The sequence below is a fragment of the Copadichromis virginalis genome, linkage group LG6 (assembly GCF_057382275.1).
Source record: "Copadichromis virginalis isolate Kocher_CV1m ecotype Utaka linkage group LG6, C_Virginalis_male_GT1.1, whole genome shotgun sequence".
NCBI classification, from domain to species: domain Eukaryota; kingdom Metazoa; phylum Chordata; class Actinopteri; order Cichliformes; family Cichlidae; genus Copadichromis; species Copadichromis virginalis.
Window position 1 is genome coordinate 24,770,363 of NC_140623.1, and position 18,218 is coordinate 24,788,580.

The window sequence follows — 18,218 nt, forward strand, 5'->3', positions numbered from 1 at the left end:
TAGTGTTTTCCCCATGCTGCATCTTCCTTTTGCTGTCCAGTAACTCTAGAGCACAGTGTTCCAAACACAGTCAGTAAAAATAACTATAGACTATATTAAAGCAGAATAGTTAACATACAGGGAAATTTTTATGAGCCTAGAGGGAGAAAATCTGAACAGAGATGTAAAACAAAATCCAAGTGCAAGTAATTTTAGCAAGTATGGGATAATCATTGTTTCTATGATACAGTCATACATAGACTCGCCAATCAGCCACAAATGGTCTCTAAATCGTATGATATCTATCTCCTGCAATTTTTCACAAAGCAAATATTCACATTGAGCAATTTTTGCACAGAGGAAAATACATATTTTTCTTCATAACCATGACAAACATAACCGTGACTCTATATATGAGTTGTAAACAGTTCAGAGGATCTCGGCACTACTTCCTAAGTATTTCTCTGAACCACGGAAATAGCTCCTCCCAGAATTTCATATGCACTTACGGGAAAGAAAGAAGACTTGAGTAAAGGCCTATGCTATGACTGACAGATTTCACTTTCGTGGCAAACAGAGTAGATCATACTCATCTTAAGTTCGGAATTGAATATTCAGCTTTAAACATTATAAATGTTTACTGTCATATTTGGTCTATATTTTATTCCTCCCCGCTGAATAGGCAGACTTACTTTCACTGTAACAGGACCAGACTAAATAGATATAAAATATCCAACTTATAGTAAAAGAAGAGGACGATATTGTTCTACACATTATTTCCAGAAAAGAAATGGAAAGAAGTAGCACTTCATAAGAGACGCAATACCTTCTGGGTTAATTTTCGAAAATTTTACGATGTAGTAATTTTTCTGAATTTAAGGCATTATGTGTTTTTCAGTAAATACCCTGGAGCATAATTATTTTTACCAAAACATAAAACATCATAAAACATGTATTAAACAACATTTTATTTAATTTGTCAATTATCAGTATTAGTTTTATTTACACTACACATACATGGTATATTATACTAATGTGTATTCTTTGCGTCATCAGCATGTATACGGTATGGTCGGGGAAGAATAGCTAAATTGTGAAAAAGGGGAAAAAAGAAAAATAAACTGCTGTACAGTAAATGAAACCACGCAACAGTATATACAATTACTTCAATCACCTCTGCCCTGGGCATCTACAAATATGAAATACTTGCTTATTCATTTATAATAATTTGATAATAGACTATAACATAAAAGAATGGCTATGGAACCCATTTTATGTGTAATGGATAGTTTTACTTTTATATTGTAAGGTTCAGTAAGGTTTAGAATGTATTACTTTTACGTTTACGTAAGTGGTAAAGTAGAAAGTAAAAAGTACCACTGTAAATACACAATCATTATTCACTACACAATCATTATTCACTACACAATCATTATTCACATCAATCATTATTAATAGTCAATGTAGAATAGATAGTAGTAGCAATAGTGATGCTAAATGGAACTTTGCTTAGGAACAGCTTGTATTCCGTCGGACTGTTTTAGCGAAACACCGGGGTGGCGCTCCGGCGGTCTTTTTGATTTGAGATTTGTTTATCAAACTAAAAGGTTTTTTTTATTGTTTTTTTTCGCTACTAAAATAATTACTTAAGAGGTTGACTATTGCTTTCTTTTGTTTTGTGAACATCAAATTGAGTTTATAAGCCTGTGTCGAGGGTAAATTTATGTCATGTTAATTCACATCCACTCACTCGGGCGTTCACTAAAACCTCTGCAGTTTGTTCAGCATGAACACCTCGGGTCCTCAGAAAAAAAGGAGCTACATGGGACAGCACCAGGTCAAAAAGAAAACAAGGTGAGTAACCTGTTTCACTTCATTTATCTGCAATGACATTTATGAACAGTCAGCTGTTGCTTGGAGACACCAATATTAATATAATCGCCAGTCGTACGTGTTGAAGTAATGAATGCACTTATTTCTGCGCACAGCTTCCAAGCTCATGATGAGCCACCAAACGGAGACAGACAGAAAACAAGCCTGTCAGACAAAACAAACGGATCACAGAACAGCAACAAAGACAACCACACGGTGAGTGGAACAGCTTATTTTACTCTCTCTGTCCTTCTTTGATTCAAATAAATCATAAGCATTGTTTTTTGTCTTAGAACGGAGGAGCTGTGTTTCTGCTGGGGGAGTCCACTTTAGCTCTCAGTGAAGAGGTCCTGCTGGCGCTAGACGTTGTGGACCCTGTGAAGCTCGCAGTAAACAGACATGCCCTGGAAAGACCATCATCAGCATCAACTCCCTCTGCCCCTTTACGCCCCCTTGCACTAGTTGCACAAAATGAAAAGGAGAGAGATTTGGTGCAGATCAGAGATGGAGCATCGTTTCACCCCTCAGACAAAAGATCCCGCAGACACCCTTGCCCTATTGATGGAGTCTGTGAGCCTAGAGGGGATAGCAAGCGAGCGAGATGGAGAGCTGACTGCAAAGAGCTTGCTCAAAAGCTTCTCTTCAGTGAGGACTCGGAGGAAGTGGAACATCCACAGAGCACTACTTCAAAGCTTGCTTCTGCCGTTGTCAACGTTGTAGCTTGCCAGAACACACAAAAGAGTCAGCAAGCAGGCACTTCCAGCATGTGTGTTTTAACTTGTCTAGCTTTTGTATAATTTCTTTAATGTCCTCCTGAACTGCTTCTGTCAACATATTCTCTCTTGCTCTGTTCCACAGCCAGAAGCTTGTGTCTAAAAGAAAGAGTTCTCCTTTTAGCGAAGACAAAAGTGGGTCAAGTAAGAATGGCCATCTATCCAGGGACTACATCTTGTTCAGCCCCACCCGTCTCGCAGCAGCTATGAAGAGGGCCAAACTCCAGCAATCATTACAGAGTCAGTCTGCTTCTGTGCTCACAGTCCCCAGCGGCTTAGAGCACAGCACTCTCAGTGACACATTGCCTCATCCAGGTAAAGTACACCAGGCACTGACATAAAACTGTCGAGCTAGATTAACCATTCAGCTGGCTGCTGGACGAAACACAGATGAACTATTGTGTGTGTTACTGCATACAGCTTAGGAATGTGCACAGAAATAATCAAGGTTGTAAAATTTGATATGATAAGTAAACCCTCTTCAGAACATGGTTTCAATATCAACGTTCATAGCATACATATCAATAGCAACATTTCCAAGCTGCTTCCCCTTAGATGAGACATGAGGTAGGGGATTTTGTTTGTTTAGCACCAATCGCCAACAAAGCAGTTAAAACTATTTTACATAAGACAAGGAAAGGCATGAAGACGAGAAGAAAAAAGGCCCAAATAAAATAAAGTTGCCTCATATTGAATATAATCAAAGGCAGTGGTGCGACCACTGATCACAGTTTTGAGGCCCTGCAGCAGGTGGCTATTTTATCCTTTTAGTAAACCAGTTTTGCAGCTTGTATGAATGGCTTTCTTGTTCATGTGTGCCCAGATTTGGACTGTTTCAATAAACTGTATTCATATTTGACATGTGTGTGACATGATCACATATCTGTTTTAAACAAAGCATTGAAGATTTTGATTCAATACTACGTGTAATAACTTGTGTCCTACTGTAGGTCCTGCCTTGTGTGTTCCTCCTGACCAAGCTGAAAAGCTGTTGCTCTCCAACTGGGGCTTACCAAAACCTGTGCTGGACCGATACCAGAAACATGGAGTGACTCGGATGTTTGAGTGGCAGGCTCAGTGCCTTGCTGTTGGACAGGTGCTGCAGGGAGGTAACCTGGTGTATTCTGGTAAGAATCTCAATGTTTTATGTTTTCTTTATTCTCTCCTCTATGATCTCAAGGTTTCTAAAGTGGGTCTTGGGGAGGGAGGAGCAACAGGCATATCAGTTGGGAAAATCTTTTCAATTATTATTTGTATTGCTGTTATTATTATTATTATTGTTTCATTTTGTGTTTTTTTTTTTTAAATTTTATTTCAGCCCCTACTAGTGCTGGAAAAACTCTGGTGTCAGAGCTGTTGATGTTAAAGCGTGTGTTGGAGACAAAAAGAAAAGCTCTCTTCATCCTGCCATTTGTCTCTGTTGCAAAAGAGAAGATGCATTACCTTCAGGTGCGTGAGCAGTGAACAGAGAAATTCATGCATATGGTTATGGACAAAGTGTTTTCTGTGTATATGTCTCAGTCTAACACACTTGTGTATCTTATCTTGTAGAGCATATTTGAAGAGGCAGGAGTTCGGGTGGAGGGGTACATGGGCAGCACCTCTGCTGCTGGAGGGTTCACAGCTCTGGACGTAGCTGTTTGCACCATAGAAAAAGCCAACTCTCTTCTTAACAGACTCATTGAAGAGAATAGTATGACTCTTCTAGGTAATAAATTTGTTATAGGTGCTAGTACTGAAACAGTTGAACAACTGAGTCGTCAATTGACGGTCATGTCAAACTTTTGCTTAACTGCAGCTTTTCAAGTTTAAGAAGTTCCTTCTTTTCTCACTTTTATCAGTGTAAACTGAACGCATTTGGGTTATTTGCAGGTATTTTATAAACTGAAATAAAAGAAGTAATTTACCAAAGTCAGTACACTACAGTAAATTACTAAATACAGAAATACTAAATTCTAAAAGATATTATTGCTTTGCAGTCCTAATTGTTTGCATTCATTGATATAATTAATAGAGAATGAGTTTGTTATTTTTGTGCTTCAAGGTATGGTGGTAGTAGATGAGCTGCATATGGTTGGAGATTCTGGAAGAGGATACCTGCTGGAATTGCTCTTAACTAAAATCCGCTACATTGCACAGAAGCAGAACAGCATGGGGTCTGTGCCATTTATTTAATTTTTTTGGCCTGACCTTTTCTGAATTTGCAGTCTTTAAAAATCATGCTCCTCTGCCAAAAGTGTTAATTAGTCTTTCTGCAGGTCTCTTTCTGAGGGCATTCAAATAATCGGTATGAGTGCCACTTTGCCAAACCTCTCGCTCCTGGCTAGCTGGTTAGGTGCAGAGCTGTACCAGACAGACTATAGACCTGTACCCCTGCAGGAGCACCTCAAGGTGGGCTGCAACATCTATGACCAGAGTCTCTCTGTGGTCCGACATTTTACTCCTGCACTCCACGTTAAGGTAACTGAGTAAAGTCCAGAGATGAGACATAGTTTGTCATGAATAGTAGTATATTAACAGATTCTTTACGTCATAGGGTGATGATGACCACGTAGTAAGCTTGTGCTATGAGACAGCGAGAGAGGGCCACTGCGTGCTGCTATTCTGCCCTTCAAAGAACTGGTGTGAGAAACTGGCAGATACTATCGCGAGAGAGTTTTACAACCTCAGACATGCTGGTTTGTGAAGCTTAAATACTTATTTCAGAATGAGGTAGAACAATAGCCTGTTTTTGCAGCATGTTATGATATGCACATTCAGTTTTTTAATGAATTTATTATATTTGAGTCACAGAATTTTATCTCAAATCTTATGGTGTGTTGTGTTTGGTATGTTTTTTCTCAGAGCGTCAGAGCGAAGCTGAGCCTCAGACAGTGCGTCTGGATCAGGAGGGACTAGTGGATGTAATAGCTCAATTAAGACGAACTCCAGCTGGTTTGGACCCCATCCTGCAGCGCACTGTCCCATGGGGCGTGGCCTTCCACCATGCTGGTGAACACATTTATGCAATCCTTTTAACCACAGCTGAGTCTAGACTACTGGATATTAAACCTAATTTGATGCCCCCACATTCAACAACTATTGTCAATAGTTGTTGAATAATATAACTATATTGTTATATTAAATCAACTTAGTTTAATTTCTTATTGGTCACCTGGTTGGGGCCTGCCACGCAGTTTGAGAACCATTGTTCTAGACTAAATGCAATATTTTTTTGAGTATGTTTATATGAGTTAATGTTTGACTCTGCAGGATTAACATTCGATGAACGTGACGTGTTGGAGGGAGCTTTTCGCCAGGGCATGATCAGAGTCCTGGCTGCCACCTCGACCCTCTCATCAGGGGTTAATCTCCCAGCGCGCAGGGTCATCATTCGAACTCCCACATTCAACGGTCACTTGCTGGATCCGCTCACATACAAACAGATGGCAGGACGAGCAGGAAGAAAAGGAACTGACACTACAGGTGTGTGAAGTCTTTCATGAATGAATGAAGTTTATTTTGTTTGCAAAAAAAATTAAGTTTAGAGTTTTATTTTGTGTTTTATCATTTTGTTCTTTCCTTCTAGGTGAAAGTGTGCTGGTGTGTAAGGAGGCAGAGCGTCAGAAAGGTATCACTCTGCTTAAAGGTGCTCTTCAGCCAATCAGCAGCTGCCTGGTGAGAAGAGAGGGTGAAGGTGTTACCACTAGCATGCTACGAGCCATCCTGGAGGTATGATTATTATTCAAACTGGTAGGAATAGTAACAAGTTATGCTTAAAGTAGATTATTTCCTTCTTTTATAACAGCTATTGCGCTAGTTTAACTGATGTACGGTCAAGGTACTTTACCTAACCTCACAGTGACTAAACAAGCAGCTGCGTCAAGATGTCTGTAAATGTTTTGTCTTCCTTATTCCCCTCATTCTGACACACAGATAATCGTTGGAGGTGTAGCCAGCACTCCGCAAGATGTGAGATTGTATGCTTCGTGCTCACTTCTGGCTGCCAGCATGAAATGTCATGGCAAAAACGTCTCCAAAGAAGAGGCCAGTAAAGGCTCTATTGAGACCTGTGTTGAATGGTTGATGGAGAATGAATTTATTAACATTCAAAAAGATGGACAAGGTAATCCCACAGTTTTGATAATATCCTGCAGTATTCATCCTTTCATATCCTTTCATATCACTGCTAAACTGGCACATGATGAATAGGCCTTCAATAATATTATGCTCTGGTAGAAATGCATATTTCAAATAGTCATTTTCAACATTTAAAAAAAAATGTTTTCACAGTTAATTGATAAGACTAATTTCACTGTGATTCCTTTACTTTCTTTGATCCTAGTATCATTTTCTTATCAGATTTTCAGTGAATTATATGCTCTCTGTCTCATGTCTTTGCATACCCAGACGAGCGGTACTGTCCAACTCAACTTGGCGCCGCCACCCTTTCTTCCTCCCTATCTCCTCCTGAGGCTCTAGGAATATTTGCAGACCTGCAGCGGGCCATGAAGGGTTTTGTCCTGGAAAATGATTTGCACATTTTGTACCTGGTACATATATTAAAACTTGCTGGAACATTTTCTGTTGGCTATATAATACCTCTTAAGGTTGTTGATACATGCCTAATGGTGCTTAAATCCTAACTTTCTTATAGGTAACAAAAATATTTTGAGAGGACACGTCTCTTAAAATTCCACACTGCTGCTCCAAATCTAAATATTTGAAATACTGTGTCCAAATTCTCCTCAGATCACTCCACTGTACGCAGAGTGGACCACCATAGATTGGTATCAGTTCTTCTGTCTGTGGGAGCAGCTGTCATCATCGATGAAGAGAGTAGCAGAACTGGTTGGCGTCCAGGAAGGCTTTTTGGCACGATCTGTCGGCGGGAAACTTGTTGCCAAGACAGAAAAGCAGCACAGACAAATGGCTATTCATAAACGGTAAAACACATTTATTATAATTTGAAAGTCATGTGTATAACATATACTTACTGAATATCCTTTACATTTAGTTTTCAGTTCACATGTTCAGAACCTCAAACTGCTGCAAACCTTGAAATGTTATTGATGAATCAGGGTTTAGTACTGGATTACATTATATTGTTCATTGTGTGCATAGTGATTCCTAACATTGCGGCCCTTGTTTAAAAGCTGACTCATATGAGAAGCACAGGGAAAAAACCCAACCCCCAAACAAATAAGGGATATATTTCATTACTGGAAAAAGTATATTCTTTTGTTTGACTGAATCCTTTGTAATTCCCATCTTCTTTTCTTTCACTTGCTCTCAGGTTTTTCACAACTCTTGTACTGCAGGATCTGGTGAATGAGGTGCCTTTGGGAACTGTTGCAAACAAATACAACTGCAGTCGTGGGCAGTTACAATCTCTGCAGCAGTCTGCTTCCACGTATGCAGGTAGATACTTCAGAGATTCAGACAAGTTGTTCCAGCGCCTCTGGAGGCTTGAGCGTAAAGCTTTTCTGAGGCTTGCAGCAGAGAACACGTTACACTTTAGAATACGCACCCTTTGAATTTGTGACAAAACTTTACCTTTAAACAGAACATTAACAAGAACATTAACTCAATGCAAGAGGCAGGAACACTTCTGAGTGGTAGATACGCAGGAGAGACTTACCTCCACTACAACTTAAATGTGTTTCTGCACCTATATACATAACTTATAGACATGTATCCATCATTCATAGTTGTCCATGTTTTTCAGTCAGGTTAGTATGAGATTTTCTAAGGTAATTCATGTTAACATATTTCGTTCCAGTGTGCATCAGGCGTTTCGCTGGATCAGAATGGATCTAAATGCTGTTGAATCAGTGTAACCACAACAAGAAACGAAAGAAAAACAGAACAAAAAGCAACATGTTGGTAACTAAGCATGTAAATGTGTTCCCTCAGGTATGGTAACTGTGTTCTGCAAGCGTCTTGGCTGGCACAACATGGAACTGCTTTTATCCCAGTACCAGACCAGGTTGAGCTTTGGAGTCCAGAGGGAGCTGGTCGACCTGGTCAGAGTTTCCCTTCTGAATGCAACTCGAGCCAGAGCGCTCTACACCCAAGGCCTCTGCACTGTCGCAGAGCTGGCCAGGGCCACCGCAGCTGATGTTGAGAAAGCCCTGCGGAATGCCATCCCATTTAAGAGGTAGGTGTGTATTTGTGTTAAAGATATGAAGTCCCTGATAGGTCACTGAAGAATGGCACTTATTTGGTTCTGCTGTCTAGGCAAATAATGGCATTGCTTTTTAAATTTTTAATCAGCAAATCTGATACAGTTTTTCAAATGTGCTACGTACTGCATAAAAGGTATTTAAGAATTAAATGGGAAAAAATGGGTGGGCGGAGCATCTTAGTGGTGCATAAGGCACATAAGACTGCTTCCATCAAGGCCAGTGCATTTTTCATTTTTTGCAATTTTAAAGAAAGCGACCTGGGTCTGCAGAAATATTTATTGGGTTTTTCCTTTGCCTGTGCTCCATTTCTCAAGAACTGTGACCTGGTAAATGTTGCAGAACGCTGCTGGAAAAACAGAAAAATAATATTGCAAAGAAATTAATCAGTGTATTATTAATTAATCCAGTTCAGATGAACTGGATTAATTTTTTTATTAATAACTTTTAAAGTTAATGCAACTGAAAAATCCTGATGTGCTTACAGGAGGAACATAATTATATGCACATCAGTCAAAAAAAAGGAATAACAATTGAACAACTGCACTGTGAATCAAACTAAAAAACAATTTAAACTACCCCCGTAATGTAGCTGGTGTGGTAAACCATCTAAACTCAAACTCAATTTCAAAAGGTATGCACTCAAGTTATAATCTCCTGAGAACTTTATAACCTATAACCAGTCTTGTACTGTCTGCCTTCATCAGCTCCAAGCGTGCAGTGGATGAGAGTGAAGTGGAGGCAGCTGAGAGACGAAGCCTCCGATGTGTCTGGGTGACTGGTGGACGAACTCTCACAGAACAGGAGGCAGCTGTTGAGATAGTGTCTGAGGCAAGGCTCCTTCTTCAAGAAGACCTGGCCCAGTTAGGAATTCACTGGGATCCTACAAGTCTTCCTCCTGGGGCTCCTGCTGTAAACAGCCCTGATGATCACTCTGGGGATTCGGACACCTCGTCCTCCTCGTGTCTCAGTGTACAAGAACCAGAGACAAACAATGATCATGGAGAAGAGATTAGGGAAGGCTGTAAAAGTGATGAAAAGATGTCTGAAGTGAAAATGGAGGGAAGGAACAGCAGGGAAAAAGGGGAAGCAGGAAAAGAGCAGGGGAAGTTAGGAGTGATGGAATCAAAGAATATATTGGAAGATCCCAGAAAGGAAGGCAGATCTGACCCAGAAATCGGGGAAGCAAACAGAGAAAGAAAAAATGAAACATCAAAAGCAGTGACAAAGAAATCAATAACAAATGCTGCAGGAAATCAAGGTGAAAACGCAGAGAACATAGGGTCAGAGCAGGAAGAGAAGGAGTGCCACAAAGCAAAGCGAAAAGAAAGAGACGCAGATGGAGTCACGGTCTCAATCAGGCCAAAGAATTGTCAAGTAAATCAGCCTGTTCCTGAACAGAGCCTAACACAGGAGTTGGCTGAGATTATATCTAGCCCCCTGCCCGTGCCTGCACCGGGACCACAGCCTCAGGCCTCACCTTCTCCAATACTGCTTCCACGTTTTAGAGCGCCAATATCACGGGCAGAACAACAGCAAACGGTTTCCACAAGGACAGTGAAAGGAGACTGCACCACAGGACTCACTGTTTCACCTGTGCAACCTGGTATACTGAAGAGAGCCTTAAGAAAAGTCCTGCACTCCATACAGACTGACAAAAATCTGCAAGATAACGTTGAGACTGCAGAAACGTCACACTCGAAACCTGCAATAGTTTCTTCAGTCAAAAATTCAGCTCATTCAGGTCAGCTGCTAGTAACTATTCCTGCCCCTCACCGTATGCACGAAACCCCTCCTCGTACACCTACAAATCCAGACACATTAAACTCTCCCCTCTCGGACTCCTCTGCCACTGTTCCTGAGGCCAAGCGAAGACGGATGGATGGCAGAGAGAAGTTTTCATCTCCTGAGCTCTATGGAGGAGATAAGACAGATGATGAAATTGAGGGGGATGTTAAAACGGGAGAAGAGAGTTTTGGTGACAGCTTTGAACTGGACACTCAGACAGAGAGAATCATTGTTCAACAGACAGATGAGGTCGTCCGATGTATGGATCAGGAAGTTGAAACAAAAAAGAGAAGAGAAGATCAATTGTTGGAAGTAGCTGCAGGTCTGGAGGAAAATGGACATGAAAGAACAAATGGACTTAAAGGGCCAGACAAAGCACACCCCAGCTTCAATGTTTCTCTCTCAGATAGCCAGATGGAGCTCATCCTCAATACCAGCCATCAGGTAAGAGACTGAAACATATATTATGCTAGAATTGTGTGAATATGGTCGTCTTTATAAATACTTATTTGTTCCTTTCTCAAAGATTTCGCCTGAGCCAGGAGGTGGTGATAACATGAATAAAGATGAAAATGAAGGTGCATTTAATGATGAGGCCCCGGATCCTAATCAGACCTCTTCTGTGAGTCTTAACAGAAGCAGTAGCTTCCTTTTTGACAGCTTATATCACAGCCCTCTGCTGGCGGATCTGAGCCCGCACCAGATCCCTGACCAATCAGATGAGGAGGAATCTATAAACCAGGAGGTGAAAGAAAAGCGTGCTTCATCGACCCAGGAGAGACGACGCAGTGAGCTTCTTGCCAACCAGGAAGCAGAGAAACAGGAGGCAATCCAATGGGGCGAGTCTTTCTTTAACCTGTCAGAGTGGGGTGACTCGCTGCTGATCGGTGAACACTATCTGGAAAGGCAGAGTTTGTTCAGACAAGCAGACGGTACTGAACAAGAGCATGAGCAAGTGAACCCAGAGCAGAATGTTCTGTGTGAAGGACAGATGCAGCCACAACTCACTACTACACCTCAAAATGAACATGATGAGAAAAATCTAAAAAACATTAAACAGTGTAGCACACAAGAAAGTGTTAAACCAGGAAGGAGACAGGAAATAGGTATTGAAGATGTTGAAAATGCAAAACATGTAGAGACTAAAGGAGAAGAGAAGGAAAAGAAAAAGAAAATGGATGCCATATTGTCACATAATACAGTTTTTAAACAACCCTTTCAGCAAAATGCTCCAGAAAGTGCATTTGATTGTAGCCCTGGTTTACAAGAGATCTTTGACCGCTGGCCTAGCATGTCTGACCAGCCCTTGCAAAACACAACAGAAGGCCTCACGGTCATTCAAACGCATGCTGCTGCTGCTGCAAACACAGCTGGTGCTCCACTGATACCAGAGTCTTCGAAGCAAGCAGGCAAAAAGAGGGAGAAGTTACAGCAATCTGCTGCTACAAGTAACTCTAAAGAAGGACGACCTTTAAGAAGTGACAGTGAAAATTTACTAGAAAGACCAGGCTCTGCTGGTGACCTCATTCCCCCAACTCAGGAAACACCACCTGTTACACCAAGAGTAAAGCTGACCACCTCATCCATCCAGTCACCACTGAACCAGTCGATTCCGTCAAGCCGCTTTCAAGAAAAATTGGCAATTGCAAAATGTCCTAAAACTCCCACAGGAAACCATAATCTTCGATCAGTAGTTTCTGCTTCTGACAATAAGAGTCTAGAATCAACAACTGATCACCACCAAAAACGTGGACAGGAACCACAGACGCTACCTAATCCTGAACTAACAACTGTTCTGCAGTCAAATTTGAAAACCACATCCACCAGGGAGACCCTCGGCCCTCCCCGACACTCTGTTCCTCCATCCCCACAGCCTCTCTCTGATACAGAGTCACCTGTGTTTCACGAAAGCTTCACGCTTCAGCTGTCCCAGGATGCGTCTGTCTGTTCCAGCAACTCCGGGACTTTCTCCATCATAGACGTGGCAAGCGACAGGCGCCTCTTTGAAACGTTCATTAAAGAGTGGAAAACAAAACAGCGCTACTCTCTGGCTTTGGCCTGTGAAAGGACAGAGCAGCCTGAGGGGGAAATAGGAGGGAAACACAAGAGAGGTAACTGAAGAGTCATTTAGGGTGAAGCAGTTCCAAGGCACTCAATATATTTGCATCATCTGACAAAATTTCTTTAGCACCTGTATTTTTTTCTCGTCAGCATAAGCACCACTAAATTAGCCTGTGATGAGATCAGTGACTTCATCCATTTATTTTCTGTGCAGAGTCAGCAGCTCAGCACAGGCTCAACACGCCTGTTGGATTTCCATTAAGGAACAGCGAAGGGCTTGTTCTGATTGGATTGTCTGTATGCTGGGGAGGAAGAGACGCATACTATGTATCCCTGCAGGAAGAGCAGAGCAAAGGTAGCGATCGAAAAATACATGCAGGTTGACGTTACCAGCTCGCTCTTTAACAGTGTTTTCTCAGTTGACCTTGTTTGCATTTCCCTTAGGCCTGAGCGCCAGTCTGGCCCCTCCTCCACTGGATAATGACTTGCCAGTAAATGAGAGGCTGGAGCAGGTGAAAGCTTGTCTGAGCAGCCAATCAGCTGGTCATGAAGTGCGTGCGGTAGTTGTATATGACATCATACAGGTGTACAAGACACTTGTACTGAGCTGTGGAATCAGCTTGGAAGGAAACTGTGAAGACCCAAAGGTGAGAAAACAGAAAAACACTGAAGTCACGTGTGCAACCTGACACTTCTCCATTCAAGTGCAGTTCATATTAAACTATCATTTTTATCTCAACCTGTGAGATTTTGTGATTGCACCTTGGTAATATGTAAGGCTGACACTTTGAGACTTTTTGTATTTATTATAAACGATAAGAGATAATCCATCCATCCACCTCTTACTGCTTATCCGGGGTCGGATCGTGGGGGCAGCAGTCTGGGCAGAAAAGCCCAGACTTCTCTCTCATTTCGGACACATCTTCCAGCTCACCCAGGGGGATATCAAGTCTTTTCCAAGTCAGCCGAGAGATACAATCTTTCCCGTGAGCAATAAGAGATGATCTGCTTATACTTATCAACATATTTTCTCAGCAATATGTAAAAATAAATGTCCATTTCGTCTCAGATACACTAATAACATTACGGGTTAAATACAGCTGCCATGCTTGGAGGGAAAAAATTGTTAAAGAAAATAAATGTCATGCTGAAGTTGTGAATATCTATCACAGGTTGCGTGTTGGCTGCTGGACCCTGGCAGTGAGGAGAGGACTTTACCCAACATGGTCACTGTCTACTGTCCAGAAGAGTTACCGCTGCTGGACGGACTTGGAAATGCACATTCACACTGTCCCCGTGTTAGGGCGGCAACCACAAGCGTGCTCGTACACGCCGTCATGAACCATCTGACCGGCATGCTAGAGAAAGAGGGCACACTGGGTATAGAAACTCACACTCCATGTGTTCAGAAATATGTGTTTAGACATTTGTTTAACAATATTGTACATATATGTCAGATTTCTTCAGGAGCATAGAGATGCCTTCCCAGGTTTGTTTGGCCCTGCTGGAACTGAACGGAGTCGGCTTCAGTGTTGAAGAGTGTGAACGACAAAAACACGTCATGCAAGCCAAACTGTCTGTGCTGGAATCTGAAGCTTACGCTCTGGCTGGACACAGCTTCTCCCTCACCTGCGTCGATGACATTGCACAGGTCAGACACTTCTTCTCCATCCCAGCTACGTTTTTGAGTAAAATTGCCAATTAGTCTGCGCAAAGCGTAGTAAGACTTCTGAACTTGTGTGTGCTCACATGTATGCCGCAGGTGTTGTTCTTAGAACTCCACCTACCTCCAAATGGTGACGCAGGTGGATCAAAAAGTAAGAAAACTCTGGGATACACGAGGAGGGCAGGTGGCAGAGTGCGACTTGGGAAGCAGTTCAGCACCACAAAGGTGAAGCAATTTCACATTTCACCAAATTAATGTTGCTCCTGCACCTAATTGCTGTCAAGAAACGTATTTATTATATTATAAAACTGTAAATCATTATTTTGGCTTCGTAACTCTAACATTTATTTCTCGAAGCAGGATGTTCTGGAGAAACTTCGCCCGCTGCACGCGTTGCCAGGTGTAATTCTGGAGTGGAGACGTATCACTAACGCCTTGACTAAAGTGGTCTACCCTCTGCAGAGGGAAAAACAATACCACCCCACACTGGAGATGGACAGGATATACCCCATCGCTCAAACACACACAGCCACAGGTAAAACACAAACACCAGCACACGAAGACTTCTGAGATTTCACTGCTGTCAAATACATTTTCCCTTTAGGTTAAATATGAAGCCTGTAGTGACTCGGCTCATTCTGTCCTCAGGTAGAGTGAGTTTCACCGAGCCAAACATACAGAACGTCCCCAAAGACTTTGAGATTCACATGCCCACCATGGTGGGTGAGAGCCCACCTTCACAAGATGGTTGTTACAGGACGACCAAAGCAGGGTAAGGTTAAACTTGATCAAAGTGTTTTGTTTTTAAAAGGGGAATTCATCAAGTTTTAATTATATAAATATGTTTTTTTTAATTTAGCATTTTCTATGTTACAAAGAAACAAACAGGAAAGCGAAAGAAACGAACAAGAGGTCATGAGATGCAAAGACAGTCAATAAAAAGAAAAGAAAATAAAAAAATGAAAAAAGACAACTGTATATGTAAATGAGAAAACACGTTTCTCACTAAATGAATTCAGTTTCAGATTTTCTTTAGAAATGAAGTTGGCAGCTGTTACTGTAGGCCTGACTGCAGTTTTTAAATTTATTTTACAGTACATGTAACTGTGTTAAAAATATGTGTTAAAATATGTAGTTTGTTTTATTTGCCTCCCGTTAAATGTGGCATATTACTTAATAATAACCTGTAAAGTATTTTCCAGTGGAAAAAGTCAATAAATTAAATGAAAAGTTTATTTGCCTGTGCTCATCTCTTTTATTATGCCGAATGTTCTGTTCATATTCATAGGTCTGTCTATGAAGTAGAAGTAGAAATAGGCCAACAACAGAGTAATAGTATTACATCCCTAAAATAATGCAAGAAGAATAATGCATTTTTTTTCCAAAACTAACCGCTTTAAAAGTTAAGTAGCTCGGCGTGATGTAGCAGGGTGGACTTGCTATAATGATTTTTTTACACTGTTGTTACAGAAAGAGGAGACGCTCTGTGGTATCTTCAGTCGCAGCTGGAACTTCAGAACAAGGCCCTGCCTTCTCTGTTAGCATGAGACATGCTTTCATTCCTTTTTCAGGTTAATATAATAATTCTCTAATAATAATACTACTGGTACATCCACGTATAGTTCATATTGATGAGTGGTTACCTGTCCTTCCTGTAGCTTTGCCTCAGGCGCTTCTATAAGCTTTGTACTGTTGTGTAGGTGGAATGATATTAGCAGCTGATTACTCCCAGCTGGAGTTGAGAGTGCTAGCTCATCTCTCAAAGGATCAGCGTCTCCTGCAGGTCAGTGAAATTTAAATCTGGTTAATGGAAAGAAAACAATATGTAAACTCAAATTGTGAACTTTGCATGTTCACCAGGTGCTGAATGGTGGAGCAGATGTGTTTCGCTGCATTGCAGCTGAGTGGAAGAGTGTCGAGCCAGAGTCAGTGAATGACAGCCTCAGACAACAGGCAAAACAGGTACAACTAGGCTGGAAAGGGTAGACAGCAAGGACATGCACACATGCAAGGTCACCAGGGGAGTACATGCTTCTGTGTTTGCAGATTTGCTATGGCATCATCTACGGGATGGGAGCAAAGTCTTTGGGGGAGCAAATGGGAGTGGATGAGAATGATGCAGCATGCTACATTGAGAGTTTCAAAGCCAGATACAAAGGTATACACTGGGGCTTCCCCACTACACATGTCTCAATATTAGTAATATCACTAATATTAGCCGTGTATTTCCGGTTGTTGCCACGGTGTCTCTTACACCCACGCAGACTGCTGCACACACGCATAATGTAGCTGTTCCCATGTGACTTTTTCTTCATCCAATTTGAGTCCATCTGAAAGACGCATGCATATTCTCTGCACTGTTATGCATCACACAATGCTAAAAAACACAAATTCTGCATATGAGACAATCCAGTTCATGGGATGTGCTGCAGTATACAGGTTGGAATATTGAGGGGTTTATAGCTACAATGAGATAACAGGAAAAAATAAAAACATTAAATGGAAATTATGTGCCTGTACTTGAAAAAAAGAGACACAGCAAGATCTTGAATGTTTGTTTGGTTGTTTTTTTGTTTTTTTTTGGTAGTATGAAATGTTTTTTCTAATCTTATCAGTGTTGTGAAGATTAGACTTGTGTAAGTGTAAACTTCTTAACGTCGTTCAGTTATTATCAGTACTAAAACAAGCTGAGGAGCATAACAAGACCAAGAGTTGGATTGATAATCCAGTATAGCAGACCATGGTCAATTGTAGAGGGGGCTTGAACCACTGACATGTTTGCTTTAAACTGGTTAAACTTACTTCTACATTCTCATTTTAAAACATTTTCTTTCTGACATTTCAGGGATCAATGCTTTTCTTAAACAGACTGTGAGGAACTGTATAAAGGACGGCTATGTCCAGACGCTGATGGGTCGCAGAAGATATCTACCTGGAATAACCAGCAACAATGGACACATCAAAGCTCACGTGAGCACGAGTTCTTTGACAGAATTTAGATATGAAGCATGTCATTTAAAACGCATGCAGTGCTTCTTCCACTTTTTTCACCTTTTCCTTAAAACACAAAACTTTTTTAGGCAGAGCGGCAGGCAGTGAACACAACCGTACAGGGCTCTGCAGCTGATATTGTTAAACTTGCCACTGTCAACATCCAGAAACGGCTACGAAATACGTATCCTGCAGCTCCTCCGTCTCACCAGCACACAAATTCAGGTGACCTGAACACAAATTATCTCCTTTTTGGTTTTTTGCATTAATGTAATATGCAGGGAGCGATAACCCCTGCATCATGTTTAAATCTGTAAATTAATCACGTCTGTAATCTCGTCAGTCCGTAATCATCGCAGAGCTGGAAGATCACAACTCAGAGGAGCTTACTTCATCCTGCAGCTGCATGATGAACTCATCTACGAAGCCACAGAAGAAGACCTCATACAGGTACATAAAGGAATTACTGTTTTGGTTGCACACAGCTGTGTGAAGTGTCTCTCACACTAACCTCTGCTTCTGTCAGGTTGCACAGATAGTCAAGAGAGAGATGGAGTCAGTAGTGAAACTCTATGTGAAGTTGAAGGCCAAAGTCAAAGTGGGACCCAGCTGGGGGAACCTGCAGGACCTCGATATATGAAATGTTACAGTTTGATATTTAAACCAGACACAATGCACTTTTCCTCAGTTATTACTATGTAGATACTGTGTTATGTTTTTAATCACTACAGTGGCAATGATGAAATGTAGCAGTCCCACTATGAGATCTGAATGAACTTTTGAATGTATTTATAATTTAATTTCCCAAGGTACTGTATCAAATTATATTTTTAGTTTGGAAAAAAACAAAAAACAAACCTCAGTTACATGTAATATTTTCTCTCTATAAATATCTGACGTAATAAATTCAAATCATAGTGTCTG

General features: G+C 41.2%; 1 protein-coding gene across 1 annotated transcript; it reads left to right on the plus strand.

Moving 5' to 3' along the window:
- The first annotated feature begins 1,558 nt into the window (after window positions 1-1,558).
- Window positions 1,559-18,206, plus strand: polq (polymerase (DNA directed), theta). The gene is made up of 35 exons (XM_085459401.1): window positions 1,559-1,833; window positions 1,968-2,067; window positions 2,145-2,617; window positions 2,710-2,939; window positions 3,575-3,751; window positions 3,943-4,073; window positions 4,176-4,332; window positions 4,669-4,780; window positions 4,883-5,084; window positions 5,161-5,302; window positions 5,469-5,615; window positions 5,877-6,089; window positions 6,193-6,335; window positions 6,540-6,729; window positions 7,014-7,156; window positions 7,356-7,549; window positions 7,900-8,024; window positions 8,520-8,763; window positions 9,496-11,020; window positions 11,103-12,687; window positions 12,852-12,992; window positions 13,082-13,284; window positions 13,810-14,017; window positions 14,095-14,288; window positions 14,400-14,528; window positions 14,664-14,838; window positions 14,952-15,075; window positions 15,774-15,874; window positions 16,004-16,086; window positions 16,164-16,265; window positions 16,350-16,461; window positions 17,149-17,273; window positions 17,384-17,519; window positions 17,638-17,744; window positions 17,821-18,206. The coding sequence occupies exons 1-35, from the start codon at window positions 1,766-1,768 to the stop codon at window positions 17,932-17,934; spliced, it is 8,355 nt and encodes a 2,784-aa protein (XP_085315527.1). The 5' UTR covers window positions 1,559-1,765; the 3' UTR covers window positions 17,935-18,206.
- The last annotated feature ends 12 nt before the right edge of the window (window positions 18,207-18,218 follow it).

Excerpts from the sequence above, each read along its gene's own strand:
- polq (XM_085459401.1), top strand. The coding sequence starts at position 1,766 with ATGAACACCTCGGGTCCTCAGAAAAAAAGGAGCTACATGGGACAGCAC. Across the intron at positions 11,021-11,102 it reads TCCTCAATACCAGCCATCAG|ATTTCGCCTGAGCCAGGAGG; the intron begins GTAAGAGACTGA and ends CCTTTCTCAAAG. Across the intron at positions 17,274-17,383 it reads ATGGACACATCAAAGCTCAC|GCAGAGCGGCAGGCAGTGAA; the intron begins GTGAGCACGAGT and ends AAACTTTTTTAG.